This window comes from Polypterus senegalus, chromosome 4 (assembly GCF_016835505.1).
Source record: "Polypterus senegalus isolate Bchr_013 chromosome 4, ASM1683550v1, whole genome shotgun sequence".
Taxonomy (NCBI): Eukaryota; Metazoa; Chordata; class Cladistia; order Polypteriformes; family Polypteridae; genus Polypterus; species Polypterus senegalus.
In genome coordinates this window covers 93674644-93695424 of record NC_053157.1, presented here as the reverse complement: position 1 = coordinate 93695424, position 20781 = coordinate 93674644, and the positions used below count along the sequence as shown (strand labels likewise).

Sequence of the window (20781 nt, the reverse complement as noted above, 5' to 3'; positions counted from 1 at the left end):
TGTGGGAGCTTAGTTTGCACTTAAAATTTGCTTAATTTAGCAGATTTCAAAAGCTATCCAAAATCTTGTTATAGATTCATTAAGTGAACCGAGTAGCTTTTTAAATGCAAGCGTATCATTTGCATACATCAGTGATATAATAAGATAGTCTATTAATGTATCTGGTATGTTTTTTGCTAATTTCTTTCATTTTTAATTCTTCCAACAAAGCTTGCCATTGTAAATTCAATTAAAAAGACTGAGATTTATTAATAGGTTTATAAGAGGTGAAGCAGTTCTCAATGATTTCTTTAATGTGATTCGTATTATATATTGGAAAGAAAGGGGAAAAAAAGTATATTCATGCTCCGTTAGCATGATTAAAACATAAAGAGTACATTTTTATGGCAGATTTACCTGCAGCTACAGAGTAATAAAACACTTGCTGTAAATGGCAATTAAGACATTCAAAATCAGTACGTGCTTCTTCACTCCTCAGAGTATTGAACTTTGGCAATGTAATGTATACTTGTTCATAGATTAATGTCATTTGTATCATTACTAGGGGAACTGACGGATTAATAATAAAGCAGTGATAGCTGCTAGGGCTGCAAACCTAAGATTTCGATAAAAGTAATTTTGTAAACTCTCTGGCCTCCAGTGACTTAGTATGCAATTTCAAGGGTTAAAAGGTGAGCCTGATTGTTTTCATACCATATGTTTAATATCTGATTGCATTATATATGCTTGCAAAAACATGACCTGTAATCTTCTTCCAGCGGAGTCTAGTCCATCCATTTATTTTTAATTTGTTACTATGGCAAACACCCATGCTGAAAATGACAATTTTAGGGCTTTTAGTCACTGTAAAAATACAAGAAACTAAATAAATGCCATTTATTGGTATTTCATAGGGTGAGCAATTGCAAAGAAGGAAGTGTCATTGTATTTGCATAATCATGTTCTTTTAACTCCTGTATGGTACTGTGAAAACTTGGAATGAGAGAAATGTGCCTCTCTACAAGAATTAATTCATTCAGTTTTACAACTAACATGTTTTCGCCTAGTCATAAACAGCAGAAGTGGTCATCTTTATTGTGTGTTTAGATCTAAACAAATATAGCATCTAGGTATAGTACTTGCTAGTTATGATTGTTTTTTTTTTGTAAAATGTACTATTCATAATTAAATGTGTTTGGGCTAGTTCAGAGCAGTATTGGTTAAGACAAATGAGAATAACACAGCCAATGATGTTACAGGGTCAAGAGAATGTTTGTGTTTTTTGTTTTCTGTTTTTTTTTTCATTTTTACATTACTATGAGAAATGCTAATTTTTTGAAAGTGCTTTATGCTGTCTATATAAGTTTATTATATGGTTTACTCTGTAATGTTAAAAAAGCTGCTAAACGAAAGCACTGTGACATACTTATTATTGATTATATCTGCTGCATACGACAGGATTTTTTACAAAGAGATGATCATATTTGTTTTTTGTTTTCATTTTAATTTGTTTATTTTTATTCAATTTCCTTCTGGACTTTATAAAATTTAACTATCAAAACAGTTTAAGCATTTGCCTTCTACAATGGAAATGCATTCAAATGAACTGAAATCAAGACTCTATCACTGCTGATTGTTTGGTTCCGTTATTTTGTGCATCTTAAGAGTGTCCATACTACTTTACCATAGGTAGTTTTGATTCTACTGCATATTGGTAGATGTTAATTCCTATACGCTCAAATTTAGAAACTTTTAGAAAATAACGACAGCCTCCCCTCAGATGCTAAATTGAAATGTTAACTTCATCACCTGCAGAATGTGTGTGGCTGTCATGTATGTGATTTATCTGTTTCATATGTGTGTTAGGATGGCAACAAATCAGCTTATCGTTAGATAATGGAATGTAGCTATAATGAAAACATCTTTTCTTACTATCCCAAATTTTAGTCAAATAGTAACACTTGCTTTTAGATGCTGTCCCTACATCTCTGCTGCTTGTCTGTTAAGAGTGGTAAACTTGTAAATAGCTAAAATTATTCAACCGATAGTTGGAGTGGAACAGACCTAAAAGTAGCTCCTTCAACTAGATAATTTTGGTTTATGTGGAAGATAGTATTTGAAACAGCATTTTGCAAGACAATGTGAAAGTGTATTTCCATAAACAGCTAACTGCAAAATAGCAAGGTCTGTGTGATTCATTTGAGAGACATGGCAATAATAATAATCTGTTATCACTATGCTTATGCTTTGCTTTTCTATAGTGAACAGCAGTCTTAACTGCTTGCAGATGTTTCAATTTGTACAAAATTATTTGTTAAAAATAGAACTGTAGTTACAAACAAATAATTTTAATATGTTGAATTCAATTACATTTACATGTATATTTGAAATAAGATACCCCTATTTTAATATCCGTTAGTATTTCAGAATTTCTGTTTCATTATTTTTACAAAAGAAAATACAATAGCATGTTTCATAGAAAGGAGTTTGAACTGTTTTTGAAGGTCATTTTACCCGTTTCCAGTGACCAGTCAAGGTCACAATATCATCACATATGTATAATATGTTAGAAAAAACTGAGATGACAAAAGAGAGGAGATGAAGCACAAAGACTCAATGCAAGCAATGTGAGGGACTCTAAAAGTGAGATGTCAGCAAAAAAACTTCCAAAAGAAAGCTAGCATCAGAAGCACCTTAGTAGAGTGATAGAGATACTAATCTATTTGTATATGTCCATACACACATGTGTCATTATTTGTCTACTTGTTACATCATAGAAACAAACTTGATAATGTGATTGGAAGCAATAGCTAGGGTCTCTGGAAGGTTCCACAGTTCACGTTTGGCTGCTTGGAGTAACCTAAAATTTGATGCACATGTTATGCCTTAGTGCAATTTCTAGTAATGGTAACAAGGAACTGGTACAGCAGACCTATGAAACTAGAGTTGAACACTCAATTGGGTGAAAGCTTATTATCCATCAAGGATGTCTGGCCATAGTGTGAGGGTGGAAGTCAGATGCAAAATTATTTTAACTGTGTTTAAATGGGTATATAAACAAAATATACCAGTAACCCTCTAAAAAATCATATTTAACTTTGCCTTTATATTTAAAATATGCATATTCCATGATTTCTTCTTTCATTACAAAAAGAAAATGGAAAACAACTTTTATTATTTTGCTGGACAAAATACTGCTTTGCCTTTGACTTCATTATAATTAATAACTAAAACTGTGATACAAAAAAAGCAGAATTTGTGCTTTTTCCTCTATTTCAGTTGTTCTGTCATTTCTTAGTTCCCTTTCAACTAAATACTGCTGTACTTAAATGTGTAAGTATTGTTGTTCTCAATTGTGTGTCTGTTCTTCTTTTTCCTTTTCATTTCTCAAGCTCACTATTTGGACAAAATAGTCAAAGGTATTGTATGCTCTGTCTTACCTGTACTGTGCTTTTACTGTATGAGCTGTGACACACACCTGGTTTCCATCCAAGTTTTGTTTTTTATTATTATTTTTATTAGTATTGTGCTATTTTTGGTATTAGTTTTAGTTCTCATCATTTTCTTTGAAAAAACTGACATGTAATAAAATTGCACATAAATGGGTATTTTAAGTGTGCAAGAAAATAAGTTTCAGAATTAACTTGATAAAAATCATCATTGTTATCTCCTGAATGTTGTGGTCCACATTGCAGCAGAAATCCTTGGGGTTTAAATTTATAAGCTCATAAGCATTCTTTGTGGAAAGCAGATGTTTCTGATATAAAAGGAAGAGTTTTTTTTTTTCTTTCTGCAACCTAGACAATAGAGTTAAACAAATTATCACACATGAGACATTGCATTGAGGCACTCTATTCTCCAAGCATAGCTTCTTTTCATGTATAATAATTTGAAATTGTTCTTTAAACACATTTTCTAGCCTACCATTTCATTATGTTTGAATGAATGAATGAATGCTCATTACTCTGCCTTTGAAACATAGGAACAGGCAAGCAATGAAAACGTAAAGTTTGTGTGTATATATAATACAAAGTGTATGTGTGTTTCAAGATAGTTACTGTAAATGTATGGCTGCCTAATTGAAAACAAGAGTAAAGCTTGGATTTTTAGCCTGTTTGTTTTAGGTTTGTTATTTCATAATTACAAATGTGTATTTGTATTTGCCAAACACACTACAGTTAATGAATGCTGAAAATTATTTTACTGTCAGTCTGCATCCTTCAGTTTAGAAACCTTCCGAGGCACTTTTTCCACTATCCTGCAGTAGTGATTTGTTCATTTATTTTTATTTCTAACTGCTTGTTTTTATTGTCTTTAAATTTATTATTATCACTTTTGCTTTTTTTGTTTATTTGTCAATATAAGCATCATTTACAGAAATACAATTCTGGATAAACCACAATTTTAATTATCTCTCCCAAATTTTCCCTCCTTGCCCATAATAGCAGACAAGATAGGATATAAAGGTAATGGCACAATAGCCCTAGGGAGATTGTCACAAGCAATCACTCTCCGCTGTCTGTCTTGAAGCACGGCGTTAACGTGTTTTTTGTTCAGTCTATCAATGTTTTATTGTGGTCCTTCTGGTATTTCATTCTTGTTCGTCCTAACAAGTCAAACACACACAGCTATTACGTTTTGTTGGAAATCCTGTCGGTCCTATTTCATGCATTTGCAGCCTGAATCCTGATGTCTATTAGAATAGATGCTGAGCTGCTTTAGTTATTTCCTGGGCTTCGCTTATTTTGTGAAAAGGAATGTAATTTCAGCATAAAGTATAGCTGTCACCAAAGCACCCTATACTTTGTGCATTTATTCTGAATGTGCTGTAACTTCACATGGATGCTCTTTAAACTTGAGGCCAGACGAAATTAACTGTTGCTTTTTTGGGGGCCTGATCCCAGCAAGTCTTCTGTCACAAATAAATGACATTGTTAAAAAAATATATGTTAAAAAAAAGAGGACTGGATAGCTGTCCAAATTTCTTCAACTTCACTGCAGTTTTGAATTACCATTTTCCACTTTACTAGATGAAAATCCAAGCAGCATGAGCAACTGTTTAATTTGTACTTTTTTCAAAATTGTGGATTTGCCATTTGTTATTGGCATAATGAAGGTCATTTAAAGATTCTGCTTAGTTGAAGAGTTTGGACAATATCAAATTATGATGGTGGAATTTAACTTTCATGTGAAACTACAGCACTTGCATTTACCAAGGCCTGTCCCTATATCAGTGTCAGTATATGTTCACCAAACATGGTTATTCCTGTTTATTTTATTTCTTTGATTACTGTCTCCTTGGTTTTTGTTTTGCTGTTGTCTGCTTTTCTAAAGCATGCGCCATTTGCACGCTGTTTCTTTTTTGTTCATAGAGGGATGTCCTGGATTATGCAATAGTAATGGTCGATGCACCTTGGACCAGAATGGATGGCATTGTGTCTGCCAGCCGGGTTGGAGAGGTGCTGGGTGCGATGTTGCCATGGAAACTCTGTGCACTGACAGCAAGGACAATGAAGGAGGTAAGCACTCAAAGCTACTTGGAATTTCAGTTATGTATCTTCTGAAGTTCTTATATTATTGGGATATTTAAATGAAAAACATTGGTTCTGTGGTCAAATTTGGTGCCTTAAGTAGCATGTTCTCTCATTGCATGGCGTGGATTACAGATTTAACAGGACCAGGTCACCTCTGTCAGGTTTAAATATCTGTTAAGTCTAGCCCAGAGGCAAAAAGTGCCATCCACTGAACCATCACACCTGATGGAAGTATTCATTTCCCTGGAGCTGATACAGTGTAAAGTTTATTAAATATTAATAAGGTGAGCATTGGAAGAAATACTTCTCTGTCTTTGGATTCCATATAAATGACAGCTTTGATTTCCAGGTTGCCTTTAAATAGACCTAGAGTACAATCCATGAGAATATTTAACATGACATATTGGGCTTATTCAGCAAACTGTTCTAGCATGGTAGGACTTTTCTCTGAAGTGCTTTCATTTCATATGCTAATAATTCATGCCTGAACTGGAAATGGACTACCACGAGGCTAAATATTTATTTTGGAAATTGAGGTTCTGTATTTGTTTATCATAGGTTACTTTTGTTGTGAAATTATGTCAAATGGAAGAATATTGACATATGTAGTACAAAACAAGCAAAAGAGAAAACAAAAAAAGAATAAAAATCTTTTTTTTTTCTCTTCCAAATTATGGGTAGCTGCTTTCATAACAATTCGTCACTTGCTTGGGCAAGTCAATGGTGAACTCCATGAAAAAATAACAAACACCCCTGCCCTGCATCTTGAATGGTGAAAATGAGATTCTAGCTCTGATTGATGTTAGCAGAGAGGCTTGTAAAAAAGCATTTCCAGCTGATTAGTTCAGGGGGTGTCAATCTCATGCAGTTTTATGACCCACAGACTACACACCAGATGTATGTTTGCTTTTTATAAACTAACAAAGATGAATGACTGAATTTGAGTGTAGCTCAACTGGATATTACCTGTGGGAGCACAAAAAACCTTCCACAAAACTTTAACTGTACGCCTGCCAGTTTCACTAATGCTGGAGATTCCAAGCATTAATTATCAAGATAAAAATAAATTATACAGAATATGTATTTCAATGCAGTATAATGGAAAAGTACAACATGTATAACAATTACTCAGAGAGCAGAACAAACTTCTAAAGTTCTATGATTTTAAATAGTAAAATTAACTACATAATCTGTGCATAGGTGCTTCATTAATTGTCAGTTGTATTCTAAATTAGTAATCAATGAGAATCTCTGGTGAAGTTAGACATGTATTATTAAACCCTGTTTTGATAATTACTTGAATTAATTGAAAAATGTACACCACAATAAAGAGGCAGTCACACTGCACTTTTGTGAAAGAGAATGAAACACAAATTGGAGATGGGAGACTCATGAGGCTTGGGCTGGTATGTAGTAAACACACAATAAGAGCTACAAGAATTTGTACAAAGGCTTGTTTGTGATTAAAGGAGACTAAAGGAATGGAACTCAATCAAACAACATGTATAATTAAATCAAAGGAACTGCCTGAGGAAAACCGATAATTCCATTACCTTGTTCAAAGTGACGAAGGAAGGAAGGAGGTGTTGAGTATGCCAGGTTAAGTGTAAGGTGTTTTTGAATCTGTGGAGAAACTTTGGAAAAGTTGTTGCAAATAAGCCAGTTGAAACATTCGCTTTCTTAATGACAATGAGCAAAGGTTTTGAAACATAGCTCAAGAAAATGAAGCTGGGGAATGTGTTTAATCATTAAAAATAAGAGTTTGTACTATTGTAGATATGGCTAGCACAGGGTAAAACGAATGAGTAGTAGAACTGAGAAAATGCAGGTGTCTATTAATTTTTGGTAGAAACTGATTTATAGTACTTTGAACACAATTGATTCTCATGTTTTGGAGAGAAATCTTCAAGAAACAACTCTAAAAAGACACGATGACATGTAATGATATTGTGTAGTCATAGCTAGCAATTGTAAAAGGCAAGTTCATTTGAGCTAGTGAAGACACTGAGGAACAGAGAAATACTGTTGAATGTGGTCCAGCCTTTAGGCTGCGAGTGGTTATAGGAAAGCTTGGGGAATACAATGAACAGAATTTGCCCCAAATTATTTATTAACGTAAGTGGACAGTTCAGCATTTCTTTTTTTTCTGCCTTTATAATCCTCCTCAGAGACTTAAAAGCTTTAGTCATCTAAACTGCATCATTCCTGCTGCCTTGTAATATATGTTTAGATTTGTTAACTGTTCAAAATATACAGTAGATGTGGTGAGTCTTGCTGTAATGCTGATGCAGGACTAACATGTCTCACGTGACCCTTTTTAATTGACTAAATTCAGAGTAGGTTTTGAAAAGACTATCTATAGAAGTATAAGGTTATTGTGGGTTAAAGTTTTTAAAAGTCTAAATTTATTCTGGCCAAACTTCAGGTTAACAAAGACATCATGTGAAAAATGCAAGGTGGCACATTTTAATGATCTTCAAAACCCTTTTGGAGAGTGTTGTGTCTGCAAATTATTTTCTAAGCCATTTTGCTCAGACTATTAGAACGTGTCATCTGCAACGTCTTATTGTATGCATTTACTTTTAGACTGTTGGCTAAAATTGACACCTAATGTTAGAAGCACAATTCCATTATGTCAGAATGTGTTAATACTTTTTCAAACGAGGTTTACTGTTTATTTGCATTTGCATCATCAGTGTCATTTCTTAACATCATTTTTTTCTGGTGTGCCAACAATTTGTGGTTTTCTTTGCATCGGCAAAACCCTTTGGTATCTGATTGCTATGATAATACTGTGACGGTGTGTGTCAGCTCCACTCTTCCAGGGAGCTTCTTGAACCCGCTACCACCCATAACGTACCCGAGGGATGAGCCTTGCACATAATACACAAAGCAATGCACAGGTGCATAAAAGTGCCAAGTGCTTTTATTAAACCACCAAAAACCAAAACCGTGTTCAAAAGTGTAGTTCAGTGCAGAACTGTTCCATAATAAATAAATAATCCAATAAAACAAAGTGACAGTGTAAATTAAAACAATCCATTAGATACATCAATAAAAGCAAGGTTAAAATTACTTGGCTGGAAGCTATCCATAAAAACATGAGCCAGCTCTTCTTTATATGCTTCCGTGGGCGTCACGTCTCCATTGTGCACCGCGTGTCTCATCTCAGTTACCACACCAACCTCCTACAGTTGCACAAGCTCACACACCCATGAAGATCAAGCCAGCCAAATAATCACTCATTTAATTAATGAATTGTCCCCCAATTGTTAAGCCGTAGACTTATACCACAACTACATAGTTGATATGCACGTGAGCCGTATACCACGTGGCCTATAACATCAGGGCAGCAATGCTACCATGATGGCTGTGTGTTTACGGTAGTGTCTGAGCTGCATTGTAAAGAAAATGGCTTACTGAAAAATGTTATCATTTTTTTAAGTTCGGATCTTCTAGAAAGTGATTGATAGTTCTGTTTCACTTTTGTCTCTATACTGTATATTCTTCAATTATTTAAGCACTGCTGCGTTCAGGGCTTTACCTTTTTGTTTTTCTATGTAATTATTTAAAGTTCTGTTTCCATCTCTTTACAATAAAGTCTGTTATTATCTGTACATTTTCTCCACAAAGATCTTATATTATTCTTTTACAGTGCAAAACACTGGTAATGGGCTAAAAATTAAAATCAGCATGCTCCTTAAACAGAAATTCTTTTTTCCTTAGATTCAACAATGTTCATTCATATATAAATATATTCTGATTACGGTATTTTCAGTGATTTTATTTAAGCTGGATAAAGGTAACCTTGCATACATTTAATCTTTTTCTTTTGCTAGTGTTTTAATTACATTATGCCTATTCAAGCTTTTTGTTATGCAAATTCAGAAACTGGTTTGAGAGAATAAAAGTATTTCTCCATTAGGACAATTAATTTATTTGTTAGATACTGAACTGTACGGAGGGATTACTGAATATAGCTTTTAAACTGAGTTTCGCTTTTAAATAATTAATGAACACTTGTAGCCATATTAGTAGCAAATATAATGTTGTGCTTTTAAGTAGAACCATATTCTTTAAACTCCAGGAACTGATGCTTGCAAGAGTCCTCATTCACTATTTGAAATCAACACTATGTTTTTCATACATGAAGCTCTCTTACAATAGAGAAACCGCAAAAAGGATGTCATCTTTACTGCAGTGATGCACATTTATTTATCTTTGCTGTTTTTTTGTTGTCTTTGTGTCATTTGAAAGATTTTAGTCAGACATCAGTAGTCATCACTCAGTATAGCCTAATGTTTTGATAAAGCACATTGTTTTTAAAGCCACATCATGCTATTGTCAGTTTAGCCGGTTGCACCTACAATTCTTTTTTCCTTCATCTACATAATCTTGGGCATCTTTTGGGGAGACTTATTCTGTTTATTTTACCTGACACCACTTCCAACCATATCTTCTTTGGCTTCCACCTTGTCCTCATCCCCTCCACCCCCATCTTGTTGTACTTCTTTACCCAGTCATCCTCTTGCTTTTTTTCCATGTGCCCAAACCACTCATTCTCCTCAGCACAGCGTTCATTGCTTCCATCCCAAGTCTTTCTGTTATCTCTGTATTCATTTTCATCCAAAACAGTAAAACTCTTCACATTTACTATATCTCATTATTCTGTTTTTAAGCTGTTTTTTTAAACTTTGTTTCATGTTCCACTTTCATTAACCGTGTGAGGTAGGATATTCACTTGACTCAGGACCCCCACTTAGAATACCAACTTAGGCTGCCCTGTTTGCGTTAGTGTGTTGATTAAGCACACAGATGTATAAGGAAGGCTTGCTTTTCACCATCACAAAGGGAATGAAGACCAGTAGGCACGTAATCTTCAGTCTTCTTAAATGGCCTTCTTACGTTCAGATAACAAGTTCAACAGTGTAGTAATTGGCATCTATCCATTTTATCCTTTCATATATATGTATAAACCTGCAACAGTTGTAATTTAATCATGAACAAACATAAAATTTTTATTGTGTTGTCTAATATACATTGAATTGTAAAAACTGAATTTCACTCTGCCATAATGGAGGTATCTCTGCTTTAATGTACTGCACCAGCTAATTTTCTAAACACCCATATGCCCAAGTTTTACTGTGTTTGCAAACTGTTATGAATTTTTTTCTATGCCTAGCAACAGTTAAATAAAGCAGATCAATTAGCTATATCAAATGTGTCATTGTTAATTAAGAAGGTGCTGTTTTAGTAATTTATATAAACTAGGGGGCTTTGCCCCCTGCTCACTTCACTTGCCCACCCCCTCAACCCACAACCACCCAAAGGGGGCGCACAAAGCGCCAGTCACATTGCCACTCGTGTTGTGAAGGGGGGCTGAACGCACACTAAGGAGATGAGGTCGGATCAGCTGCTGGCTTGCTGCTGAGCTGCGTGTTCTGCTTGTCACACTACGTATCAGTCATTTAAATGCCTGTACAGCAGCTGTCCTTTTCTCTCACTGCCTTGTCTCAGTGTTGAAGTGTCTCTCACAGGACGTCAAAGTGTCTTCCATGAAGATCACGTCTCGACCCAAGATTTTTTTATTATAATAGAGAGATTAGTCATTGGTAAAGGCCATTTTTCATATTGGGTTTGTATTGTGTTTTATTTTGTATCTATTTATTTAACTGATTGATTGATTGATTATTTAATTTATTTTTTTTATTCTGGTAAAGCAATCTGTGGCACAGCTTTTGTACTATTGCTCACACATTTGTTGTTGTGCAGCATGATTTTTGAATGTTTTCTCTGTTGTGTTATAATCAAAAATTGATAAGGTACTGCTGTACCTGTTTATTAAAAAAAATAAGTTGTTCATCCATCCATTTATCATTCTTTCCTTTACAGGATCTTATATCCTTATTATAGCAATATGAGATGCAAAGCAGGACCTAACCTTCTGTAGGATTTAAGTCTTAACACAGGGCACCCTCAATGACAGAGCTGCTTATACAATATATTATGGTGTTGCAATAATTAGCACTGCTGTCACTTTGCCATACTAGACACATTTTGAATCCCAGTCTTATAACTGACTAGAAGAAGTTTACATGTTATCCCAATGTGTGCACAGGTTTTCTTCTTACCTCCCAAAGACATACAGGTTAAGTTAAAGAGTGCCCAGCACTTAGTGAACACGTGCATAAATTTGCCTCAGTCATGCACTGGCATCCCATCATGACTGGTTCATGACTTGTCCCTAATGCTACTGAGTGAGACTCAGTCTCCCTGCAAACCAATACTGTAAAATTACTTCATTGCTCTCAAAAATGAATTAGTGCCCCCTTATGTAATTAATAAAAGACTAAACATTTCTAGTTTTGATCAGACAAGAAAGTGCTTTGAAGATACTTACTGAAAATGGTGAAAGAATGCTTATTCATAATGAAATAATTCTTTTGAATTTCTGTAGCTACAAGTTTCAACGCATTAGTTTTATAACATTTTATTCACTGATAATAATCTATTGATGGACTTTATATAAGGAGCCATCTATAGCCCCAATCTTCTAAGACTGATAAGAGCTGATAATCTCAGTCATCTAGAATACAGTGGTGTGAAAAACTATTTGCCCCCATAGTGATTTCTTATTCTTTTGCATGTTTGTCACACAAAATGTTTCTGATCATCAAACACATTTAACCATTAGTCAAATATAACACAAGCAAACACAAAATGCAGTTTTTAAAATGATGGTTATTATTATTTAGGGAGAAAAAATCCAAACCTACATGGCCTTGTGTAAAAAGTAATTGCCCCTGAACCTAATAACTGGTTGGGACACCCTTAGCAGCAATAACTGCATTTAAGCGCTTGTGATAACTTGCAATGAGTCTTTACCGCTCTGGAGGAATTTTGGCCCACTCATCTTTGCAGAATTGTTGTAATTCAGCTTTATTTGAGGGTTTTCTAGCATGAACCGCATTTTTAAGGTCATGCCATAGCATCTCAATTGGATTCAGGTCAGGACTTTGACTAGGCCACTCCAAAGTCTTCATTTTGTTTTTCTTCAGCCATTCAGAGGTGGATTTGCTGGTGTGTTTTGGGTCATTGTCCTGTTGCAGCACCCAAGATCGCTTCAGCTTGAGTTGACAAACAGATGGCCGGACATTCTCCTTCAGGATTTTTTGGTAGACAGTAGAATTCATGGTTCCATCTATCACAGCAAGCCTTCCAGGTCCTGAAGCAGCAAAACAACCCCAGACCATCACACTACCACCACCATATTTTACTGTTGGTATGATGTTCTTTTTCTGAAATGCCAGATATAACGGAACATTTGCCTTCCAAAAAGTTCAACTTTTGTCTCATCAGTCCACAAGATATTTTCCCAAAAGTCTTGGCAATCATTGAGATGTTTCTTAGCAAAATTGAGACGAGCCCTAATGTTCTTTTGCTTAACAGTGGTTTGCGCCTTGGAAATCTGCCATGCAGGCCGTTTTTGCCCAGTCTCTTTCTTATGGTGGAGTCGTGAACACTGACCTTAATCGAGGCAAGTGAGGCCTGCAGTTCTTTAGACGTTGTCCTGGGGTCTTTTGTGACCTCTCGGATGAGTCGTCTCTGCGCTCTTGGGGTAATTTTGGTCGGCCGCCACTCCTGGGAAGGTTCACCACTGTTCCGTGTTTTGCCATTTGTGGATAATTACTCTCACTGTGGTTCGCTGGAGTCCCAAAGCTTTAGAAATGGCTTTATAACCTTTACCAGACTGATAGATCTTAATTACTTCTGTTCTCATTTGTTCCTGAATTTCTTTTGATCTTGGCATGATGTCTAGCTTTTGAGGTGCTTTTGGTCTACTTCTCTGTGTCAGGCAGCTCCTATTTAAGTGATTTCTTGATTGAAACAGGTGTGGCAGTAATCAGGCCTGGGGGTGGCTACGGAAATTGAACTCAGGTGTGATACACCACAGTTATGTTATTTTTTAACGGGGGGAAATCACTTTTTCACACAGGGCCATGTAGGTTTGGATTTTGTTTCTCCCTAAATAAGAAAAACCATCATTTAAAAACTGCATTTTGTGTTTACTTGTGTTATATTTGACTAATGGTTAAATGTGTTCGATGATCAGAAACATTTTGTGTGACAAACATGCAAAAGAATAAGAAATCAGGAAGGGGGCAAATAGTTTTTCACACCACTGTATATAACTCTAGATGAAGCCTGTAAAGAGTGATTTATTCTTCATTAAAAAGACCAGTCAAAATGTTTTTCTATGTTCATAACGTAAACAATTGTGTGGTATAGCAGTTGTGTCATAGATTTATTCACAAAGATAACCCATTGATATTCTACTCCTCTTCAAAGAATACAGTTGTTCACATTAAAATGATTTTTTGCTTGTGTTCATTTTAGCTATATGCATTTTTTGGTAAAACATGTGACTATTTCTGTCCCACCTGTCTACTTTGCAAGTGTGTTTTGTGTTTCCAGTAAAAAGGAAATTGGTAAAAACCAGTAATTTCAGTGTTCAACAAACTGAAGAGGGACATAGGACAGTGGTTTCAAATTTAATGTAATAGCCCAAAACCTTTTATATCCAAGCATTTCCCAGAGTCATAAGCAGGTGTTATATATTCACTGCTGATGTTATACTTTCAGATGGATTAGTTGATTGTATGGACCCTGACTGCTGTTTACAAAGTTCCTGCCAGAATCAACCATACTGCCGTGGATCACCTGACCCCAATGACATTATTGGACAGAGTCAACAGCCACCGCCACAGCAAGCTGCCAGATCGTTTTATGACAGAATCAGTTTTCTTGTTGGGCCAGACAACAGCCATATAATACCTGGAGAAAATCCCTTTAACAAGAGGTAACAATATAAATGTTTATATTTATTCATTCAGCATTTTTTGTCTTTGCTTTTGCTATTGTCTTGGTGATTTTATGGCAACCAATGTTTTAAGAAGCCTAAACATTAGTAGTCATGCCTGTGTTATATTTTAACATTTTTAGAATTATGCATCAATTTACTAATTTTTACTAATGTTAGCCAAAACAACAAGAACATTTATTTATAGAGCATATTTAATGAATACAATTACAGTAAAACCTTGAATTGCGAGTAACTTAGTCTGTGAGTGTTTTGCAATACGAGCAAAAATGTTTTAACTTGATAAACGAGCGAGGTCTTGCAATACGAGTAGTACATATATACTTTGTCTGCCGAGCATCACGTGATCACAACTGAGCAGACGGTGGTTCTCTCTGTCTCGCTTCAGAATCATCCTCAGTCGGTTTGCCTCATTCATATAGTCAACATCCGTACAAGCGCATAATGTTTACTATAGCATTGTGAGTACAAGTGTGTATACATAAATAATTTTTTATTTTGTGTGGGAGTGATTAATCTCCTTAACGACAATGCAATGTCACATTTCCACAAAAACCTCAAAAGGAGGCAAAAGCAACTGTCATTGGATAGGTTCCTTGTTAAAGTTGCAAAAAACGAAAAAGATTCCAGTGAGCCAACAGATAGCAGTGATTAGTTATAGTGAACATCGTCCTACACAATAACTCCCCTCCCTCACACCAACCACAATACTTTTCAAAGGTAAAGTGCAGGTTAATTTGTTTTACCATACATATTTTTACTTTATATTTTGAATTAATTAATTATTAATTAATTAAATTTTAATTAATTCATTTGTTTATTAAATAAATTATTAAATTATTAATTTGTGAATTTCCCCTTGGGATTAATGAAGTATCTATCTATCTATGTATAATCGTTTTTATATCAATACTTTTGGGTTGTGGAATGAATCATCTGAGTTTCCATTATTTCTTATGGGGAAATTTGCTTTGATATACGAGTGCTTTGAATATACAGTAAATAAACAACACAAATAAATAACAATTTTAAAGTCCCTAATTAAAATTATGCCTAACCTAAATTACTACTAACTATATACCGTTTTTAAGTTAATAGTTAAATGGTAGAAGTCAGACTCTATTGCTAGGGTTAAAGACAAAATTCTGTATTTTACAAGTCAAAGCTATTTCTTCACAACCATGGTATATACACATTTGCCACACAAAATTGTAAAAGTGAAACACTTTCTATAAATTAAAAAAAAATATATCTTGCCTGCAAAGATATAACTTTTGACTTTAAAACTACTGAAACTATTCTGTATGTTTCCAGGAAAAGAGAGGAAAGCAAAGGTTTGATCCAACAATTGTGTGTGTAAATGATTTTGCAATGTGCACAGATATTCCTGTAACTCACAACTCCAAGGTATTAGTGCAGAAACAAAAAGTATGCACAGTGATCCCTCGCCATATCGCGCTTCAACTTTCGCGGCTTCACTCTATCACGGATTTTAAATGTCAGCATATCTAAATTTATATCACAGATTTTCCGCTGGTTCGCGGATTTCTGCGGACAGTGGGTCTTTTAATTTATGGTACATGCTTCCTCAGTTTGTTTGCCCAGTTGATTTCATACAAGGGACGCTATTGGCAGATGGCTTAGAAGCTACCCAAACAGAGCATGTATTACGTATTAAATAAAACTCCTCAATGATATGCGATGTGCTTCCCGAGCGGTGCTTGATTGTTTGCTTTTCTCAGTTTCTCTCACTCTCTCTGACGTTCTCTGTTCCTGACGGAGGGGGTGTGAGCAGAGGGGCTGTTTGCACAGAGGCTGTTTGCCTAGAAGATACAGACGCTACTCTAAAAATGCTGAAAGACTTCCTTCATATTGCTCCCTTCTGTTGCGGCTGCTTTATCGCGGTGCACATACTTAAAAGCCCAACAGCGCATATTGATTTTTTGATTGCTCTCTCTCTCTCACTGACATTCTCTGCTCCTGACAGCGCTCCTTTGAAGAGAAGATATGTTTGCATTCTATTAATTGTTAGAAAGAACTGTCATCTCTGTCTTGTCTTGGAGCACAGTTTAAACTTTTGACTAAAGGGTGTTATTTCATGTCTAGAGGGCTCTAATAATGTTAACAGTGCGGGAGAGTTTATAAGGGCTTAAAATATATAAAAATAACCATACCAACATATGGTTTCTACTTCGCGAATTTTCACCTATTGCGGGGGGTTCTGGAACGCAACCCAAGGAGGGATTACTGTAGTTATAAATGTAAACACAACTTTTTGTTTTGGTCAGTGAAACAAAGAGCAGTATTAAGATTATTTAACAGTAGAATCCCTGAAGCCTAATCCTGGGCCACCTTAAATTCCCTTACACCTCCTCATCAGCATCTTTTGTTTTGCAAATGTGTCGATTAGCACCAGCAGCAGGCAGCCTGCTATACCATCCCCCCACCGACGCAGCTTTAGTCGTATACAAAGTTCTCCCAGCTCAAGTCTGTTTATCTTGGTGTGAGGTTCCTTGAATTTTATAGGGTAAATGATAAACTGCTTAAAAAAGTAAAGAACACTTTGAAAACACATCAGATCTCAATGGGGGAAAAAAAAAAATCATACTGGATATCTTTAGTGATATGGACTGTTTAATGTGCTAGGAATGAAAGAATGCCACATTGTTTGATGGAAATGAAAATTATCAACCTACAGATGGCTGAATTCAAAGACACCCCGAAAATCAAAGTGAAAAAATGATGCGACAGGCTAATCCATTTTTCCGAAATTTCATTGCAGCAACTCAAAATCGTACTCAGTAATTTGTATGGCCCCCAAGTGCTTGTATGCATGCCTGACAATGTTTTGATGTGCCATCCTGGAGAAGTTGGACTACCCGTGCAACCTCTGTATCCCAGAAGTTTCATTGATTTGATGCTATACTCTGATTAAAAAGTGTTCCTTTAATTTTTTTTGAGCAGTATATATCGTTATTTGGAACACATACATTTAATGTGTCTTCCATGTCTACAAAGATCTGTGTAAATGTAGGATGACAGGAAATTTTTGGTTGAAGGACGTGCATGTGGCAGATTCATTGGCAGGATAATGCCCAACCTCTTGCTGCATCCAAACGGTACCACCTGTCACCTTTACACCTGTCGCAGCTACGTTGTTCTTATGTTGTGAGTGGACGTTTCAGGAGGGCTTCTGTTCTCTTTCTCCAATGTAGAACCCTCCACCTCTATTATAGCATGTATTTATTTGAAAACTAACAGTGTCAAATCGGGGGGAGCATGAACGTGGCTGAAAGAATAAAAGTGAATAATGAAACAAAACGCTAACTTTTACAAGTATCATAGATTTACACTGGCTGTTACAGACTCTAATAAATCAGATGCATGCTTTTACTCTATAATAGTAGTAATATATAGCTGCTAACCCTTCAAAACAGTTAATGCATGAAAGCCGTGGGATCAAACCCTCCACTTCTCGAGTTGGAGACAGCAGTTCTTACCTTTACACCAGCCAAGCAGATGTATATGTATATGTGTTTGTGTGTGTGTGTGCGCGCCATATATATCTGTGTCTTTTGTGAAAATGTTTATTTGATATTTGGACTTCAGTCTTCATACATTATACACTTCATGTCAGCATTTGGCCAATCATTAATAGAACATAAAAAGTTTCTGTTCTAGTTATGTGTTCAACATTTCTTGCCTCATATTTCTGTAATCCTACATTTACACAGATCGTTGTAGACACGAAGTGCACATGAAATTTAATTATTATCCTGATTCATTTTAAGCCTTATTTAAAGTACAACATTAATGGAATGATTACTAAATGTGTTAAGATGGCAACATTTTTTTGAGTTATCACACACTTGCTCTGACTCCTTTTTTGTACTTAACTTCCCCAAGTTAAGTTTAACATATTTTGGCACGGACGTTCTTCGTTTGTATCTCTCTTTGCATTTACTACAATGTAGCTCTATTAGTCTATCTCTAAAATCAACTTATACCAATACAAATACCATACTGTCATCATGACAAAATAATAACTGGTGGAGAGTCTTTAAAAGGATGGCTCTAAATTGAAGATTGATTTACTTTAATATGGAGTAGAAAAATACTTACATGTGGTTTTCCTAGAGTTCTATAAGAGGTGTCTGAGTATTAATAATATCACTTATATTTTAATGAACTTGTTTTCTGTATCAGCTCTGTCCAGTTTAGTCCTACCAGGGACTGAAGCCTATTTTGGTAGCATCAGGCACCAGGCTAACCCTGGATAAGACACCAGTCTGTTTTATGAAACTCTCAATTACACACCCACACATAGTCATCCTGGATTAATTTAGAGTAAAGAAGTTAGCCTTAGACACACGTTTTTGGCAATACAGCAAGATAAATAGAGAATCCAGAGTTTCTAAAACAGAAAGTATTTCTTCACACAGACAGCCAAATAGTGTGGTAGAGAGTGGCACTTTTGGGAATTTAAAAACTCAGTGTTATTGTATTTTGACTAAATTAGGAGAATAGGATTAGAGAGTTTTGTTGGGCTGAATGGCCTGTTCTAATCAATATTGCTGTCATATTTTAATAAACCCATTTAGAGATGGTTTAAACATGCACATTCCATGCAGACAGGCCAATTCTTCAAACTCAGTGTACAGATCTGTGAGGCAGCAGCAATAACTACTGCCCTACTACTTAGTATATTTAGTATAGTTAAATAATCTATAGGTACAGTATATCAAAATTTTGTCAAAATGTTTCACACTAAAGCATCAAGAATAAGACTAGAACCAAAGCAGTATAGTAAGTAAGAGGTGAAATAGCAGTCTAACATTGAAAAGAAATAGTTTGTCATCAAATAAAATAATTTTCAAGTACAACAACAATAGTCAAGTTGATCTTTTTTATCCAAAACAGTATTGCATTAATTCAAATTAATAAATTGTTACTTTATAGTAAAGTAGTATAAGCCTTTTGTACTATTTTTATTTGACTGATTTATACTACAATCTTAATGACAGTGACATGGCTTGGTTTCTTTGATTAGCACTTTATAAAACAGTAATGACCTGAAAATACACCAGTTACTAAAAGCAGGTTGCTTGCATCTTACAGAGTAGAGAAAGATGATTAGTGCCGGAACTCCTGTGCTTGCAATAATTTAACAGAATTAATGTAGTTAGGCACAGCAGTTGATTAAATGTTGAAACACAAATGTTCCTTAACATGCCTTTAAATCTTTTCATCATTTTTATTATTGTTATTCTTCCAGTCCCTAAAGGTTTAGTGATAGTTCATAATTAATTGGAATGCTAGAATTTCTTTACCTAATTGCCAAATAAAGGATATATAAAAGAAAAGTATATTATTTTGAGTTTTAAAGTATTCATTCTGAATTTATTGATCTTGATAAGTCTCCAGATAACAGCTTGAAACGTATTACAAATTGAAATTATTGAAGAGGCACTGGAAGAATATAAATTATGTTTGGTTAAAAGGGGCAGAGGATTGGGAGTGTTCTTTTGTTGATTTCATGAATAAAAATGGATTGCCTGGTTTAGACTGCATTATCAGTAAATCATAGCTGAGCTGGCCTAGAGGGAAAACAGATGCTAATTGTAATGGTTTTGTTGTTTATTTATTCTACAGCCTAGCGTCCATCATCAGAGGTCAGGTGCTAACAGCGGATGGAACCCCACTTATTGGCGTTAATGTCTCATTTGTACACTATCCAGAACATGGATACACCATTACCCGGCAGGATGGAATGTATGTTTCAGTTTATCATTTCTGTTCATAATACCAAATTGTGGTGTTTTTTTTTTTTTTCTGTAAATATTGTTTGAACATGTGTTATTTTTGCTTTAAACTATTCATTTTAAAGCCTTTGCCTACTTTGCTTCTAGACTAAAAAAAACTATGCCTTGGTTAGCTATCAGTTTGAGTCATGATCCTAAAATTAAAATTGGAGAATGAAGAATTAAAATCACATTCCATTTGTTGCTTGTTTATTGGCTTCAGTGCAGAGAGTAATGAGTATTTATCATTTTGCAGAATGTTTTGTATTTTAATCTACAAACCTGTCTGATTAATGGATTTGTGGGAGCATAATAATTTTAATCTAAAATAGTTTATTGCCTGTTATTTCACTGAATCTTGGCCAAGTTTCAGTAATGCTCTGATACAGTGCAGCAAACAGGCAAAACATAGTGTTGACAGTTATGTTTTTTCCTTTTTAATATTATTTTATAAAAAAGTGCTTTGAAACATGATGTATAATAATACATTGCACTTTGTAAAAAATAGATAACGTATATCAACAGCTGTGTTCTTTAGAATAATGAGACTTTTAATGGTATTAGTAATAGTGTCTATTTTGCATCT

At 35.0% G+C, this 20781-nt stretch overlaps 1 protein-coding gene across 15 annotated transcripts in view; it reads left to right on the top strand.

The window, feature by feature from the left end:
* tenm3 (teneurin transmembrane protein 3) overlaps positions 1–20781 on the top strand; it is an 842281-nt gene that overhangs the window by 747014 nt on the left and 74486 nt on the right. For 9 of the 15 annotated variants that reach the window (XM_039751049.1, XM_039751057.1, XM_039751056.1 and 6 more), the window contains 5 exons: positions 3372–3398; positions 4425–4445; positions 5352–5498; positions 14157–14373; positions 20047–20166. In XM_039751049.1, coding sequence (XP_039606983.1) covers positions 3372–3398; positions 4425–4445; positions 5352–5498; positions 14157–14373; positions 20047–20166 — 532 coding nt within the window. The remainder of the gene's footprint in view (positions 1–3371; positions 3399–4424; positions 4446–5351; positions 5499–14156; positions 14374–20046; positions 20167–20781) is intronic. The other 6 variants (XM_039751058.1, XM_039751062.1, XM_039751063.1 and 3 more) reach the window with 2 other exon arrangements.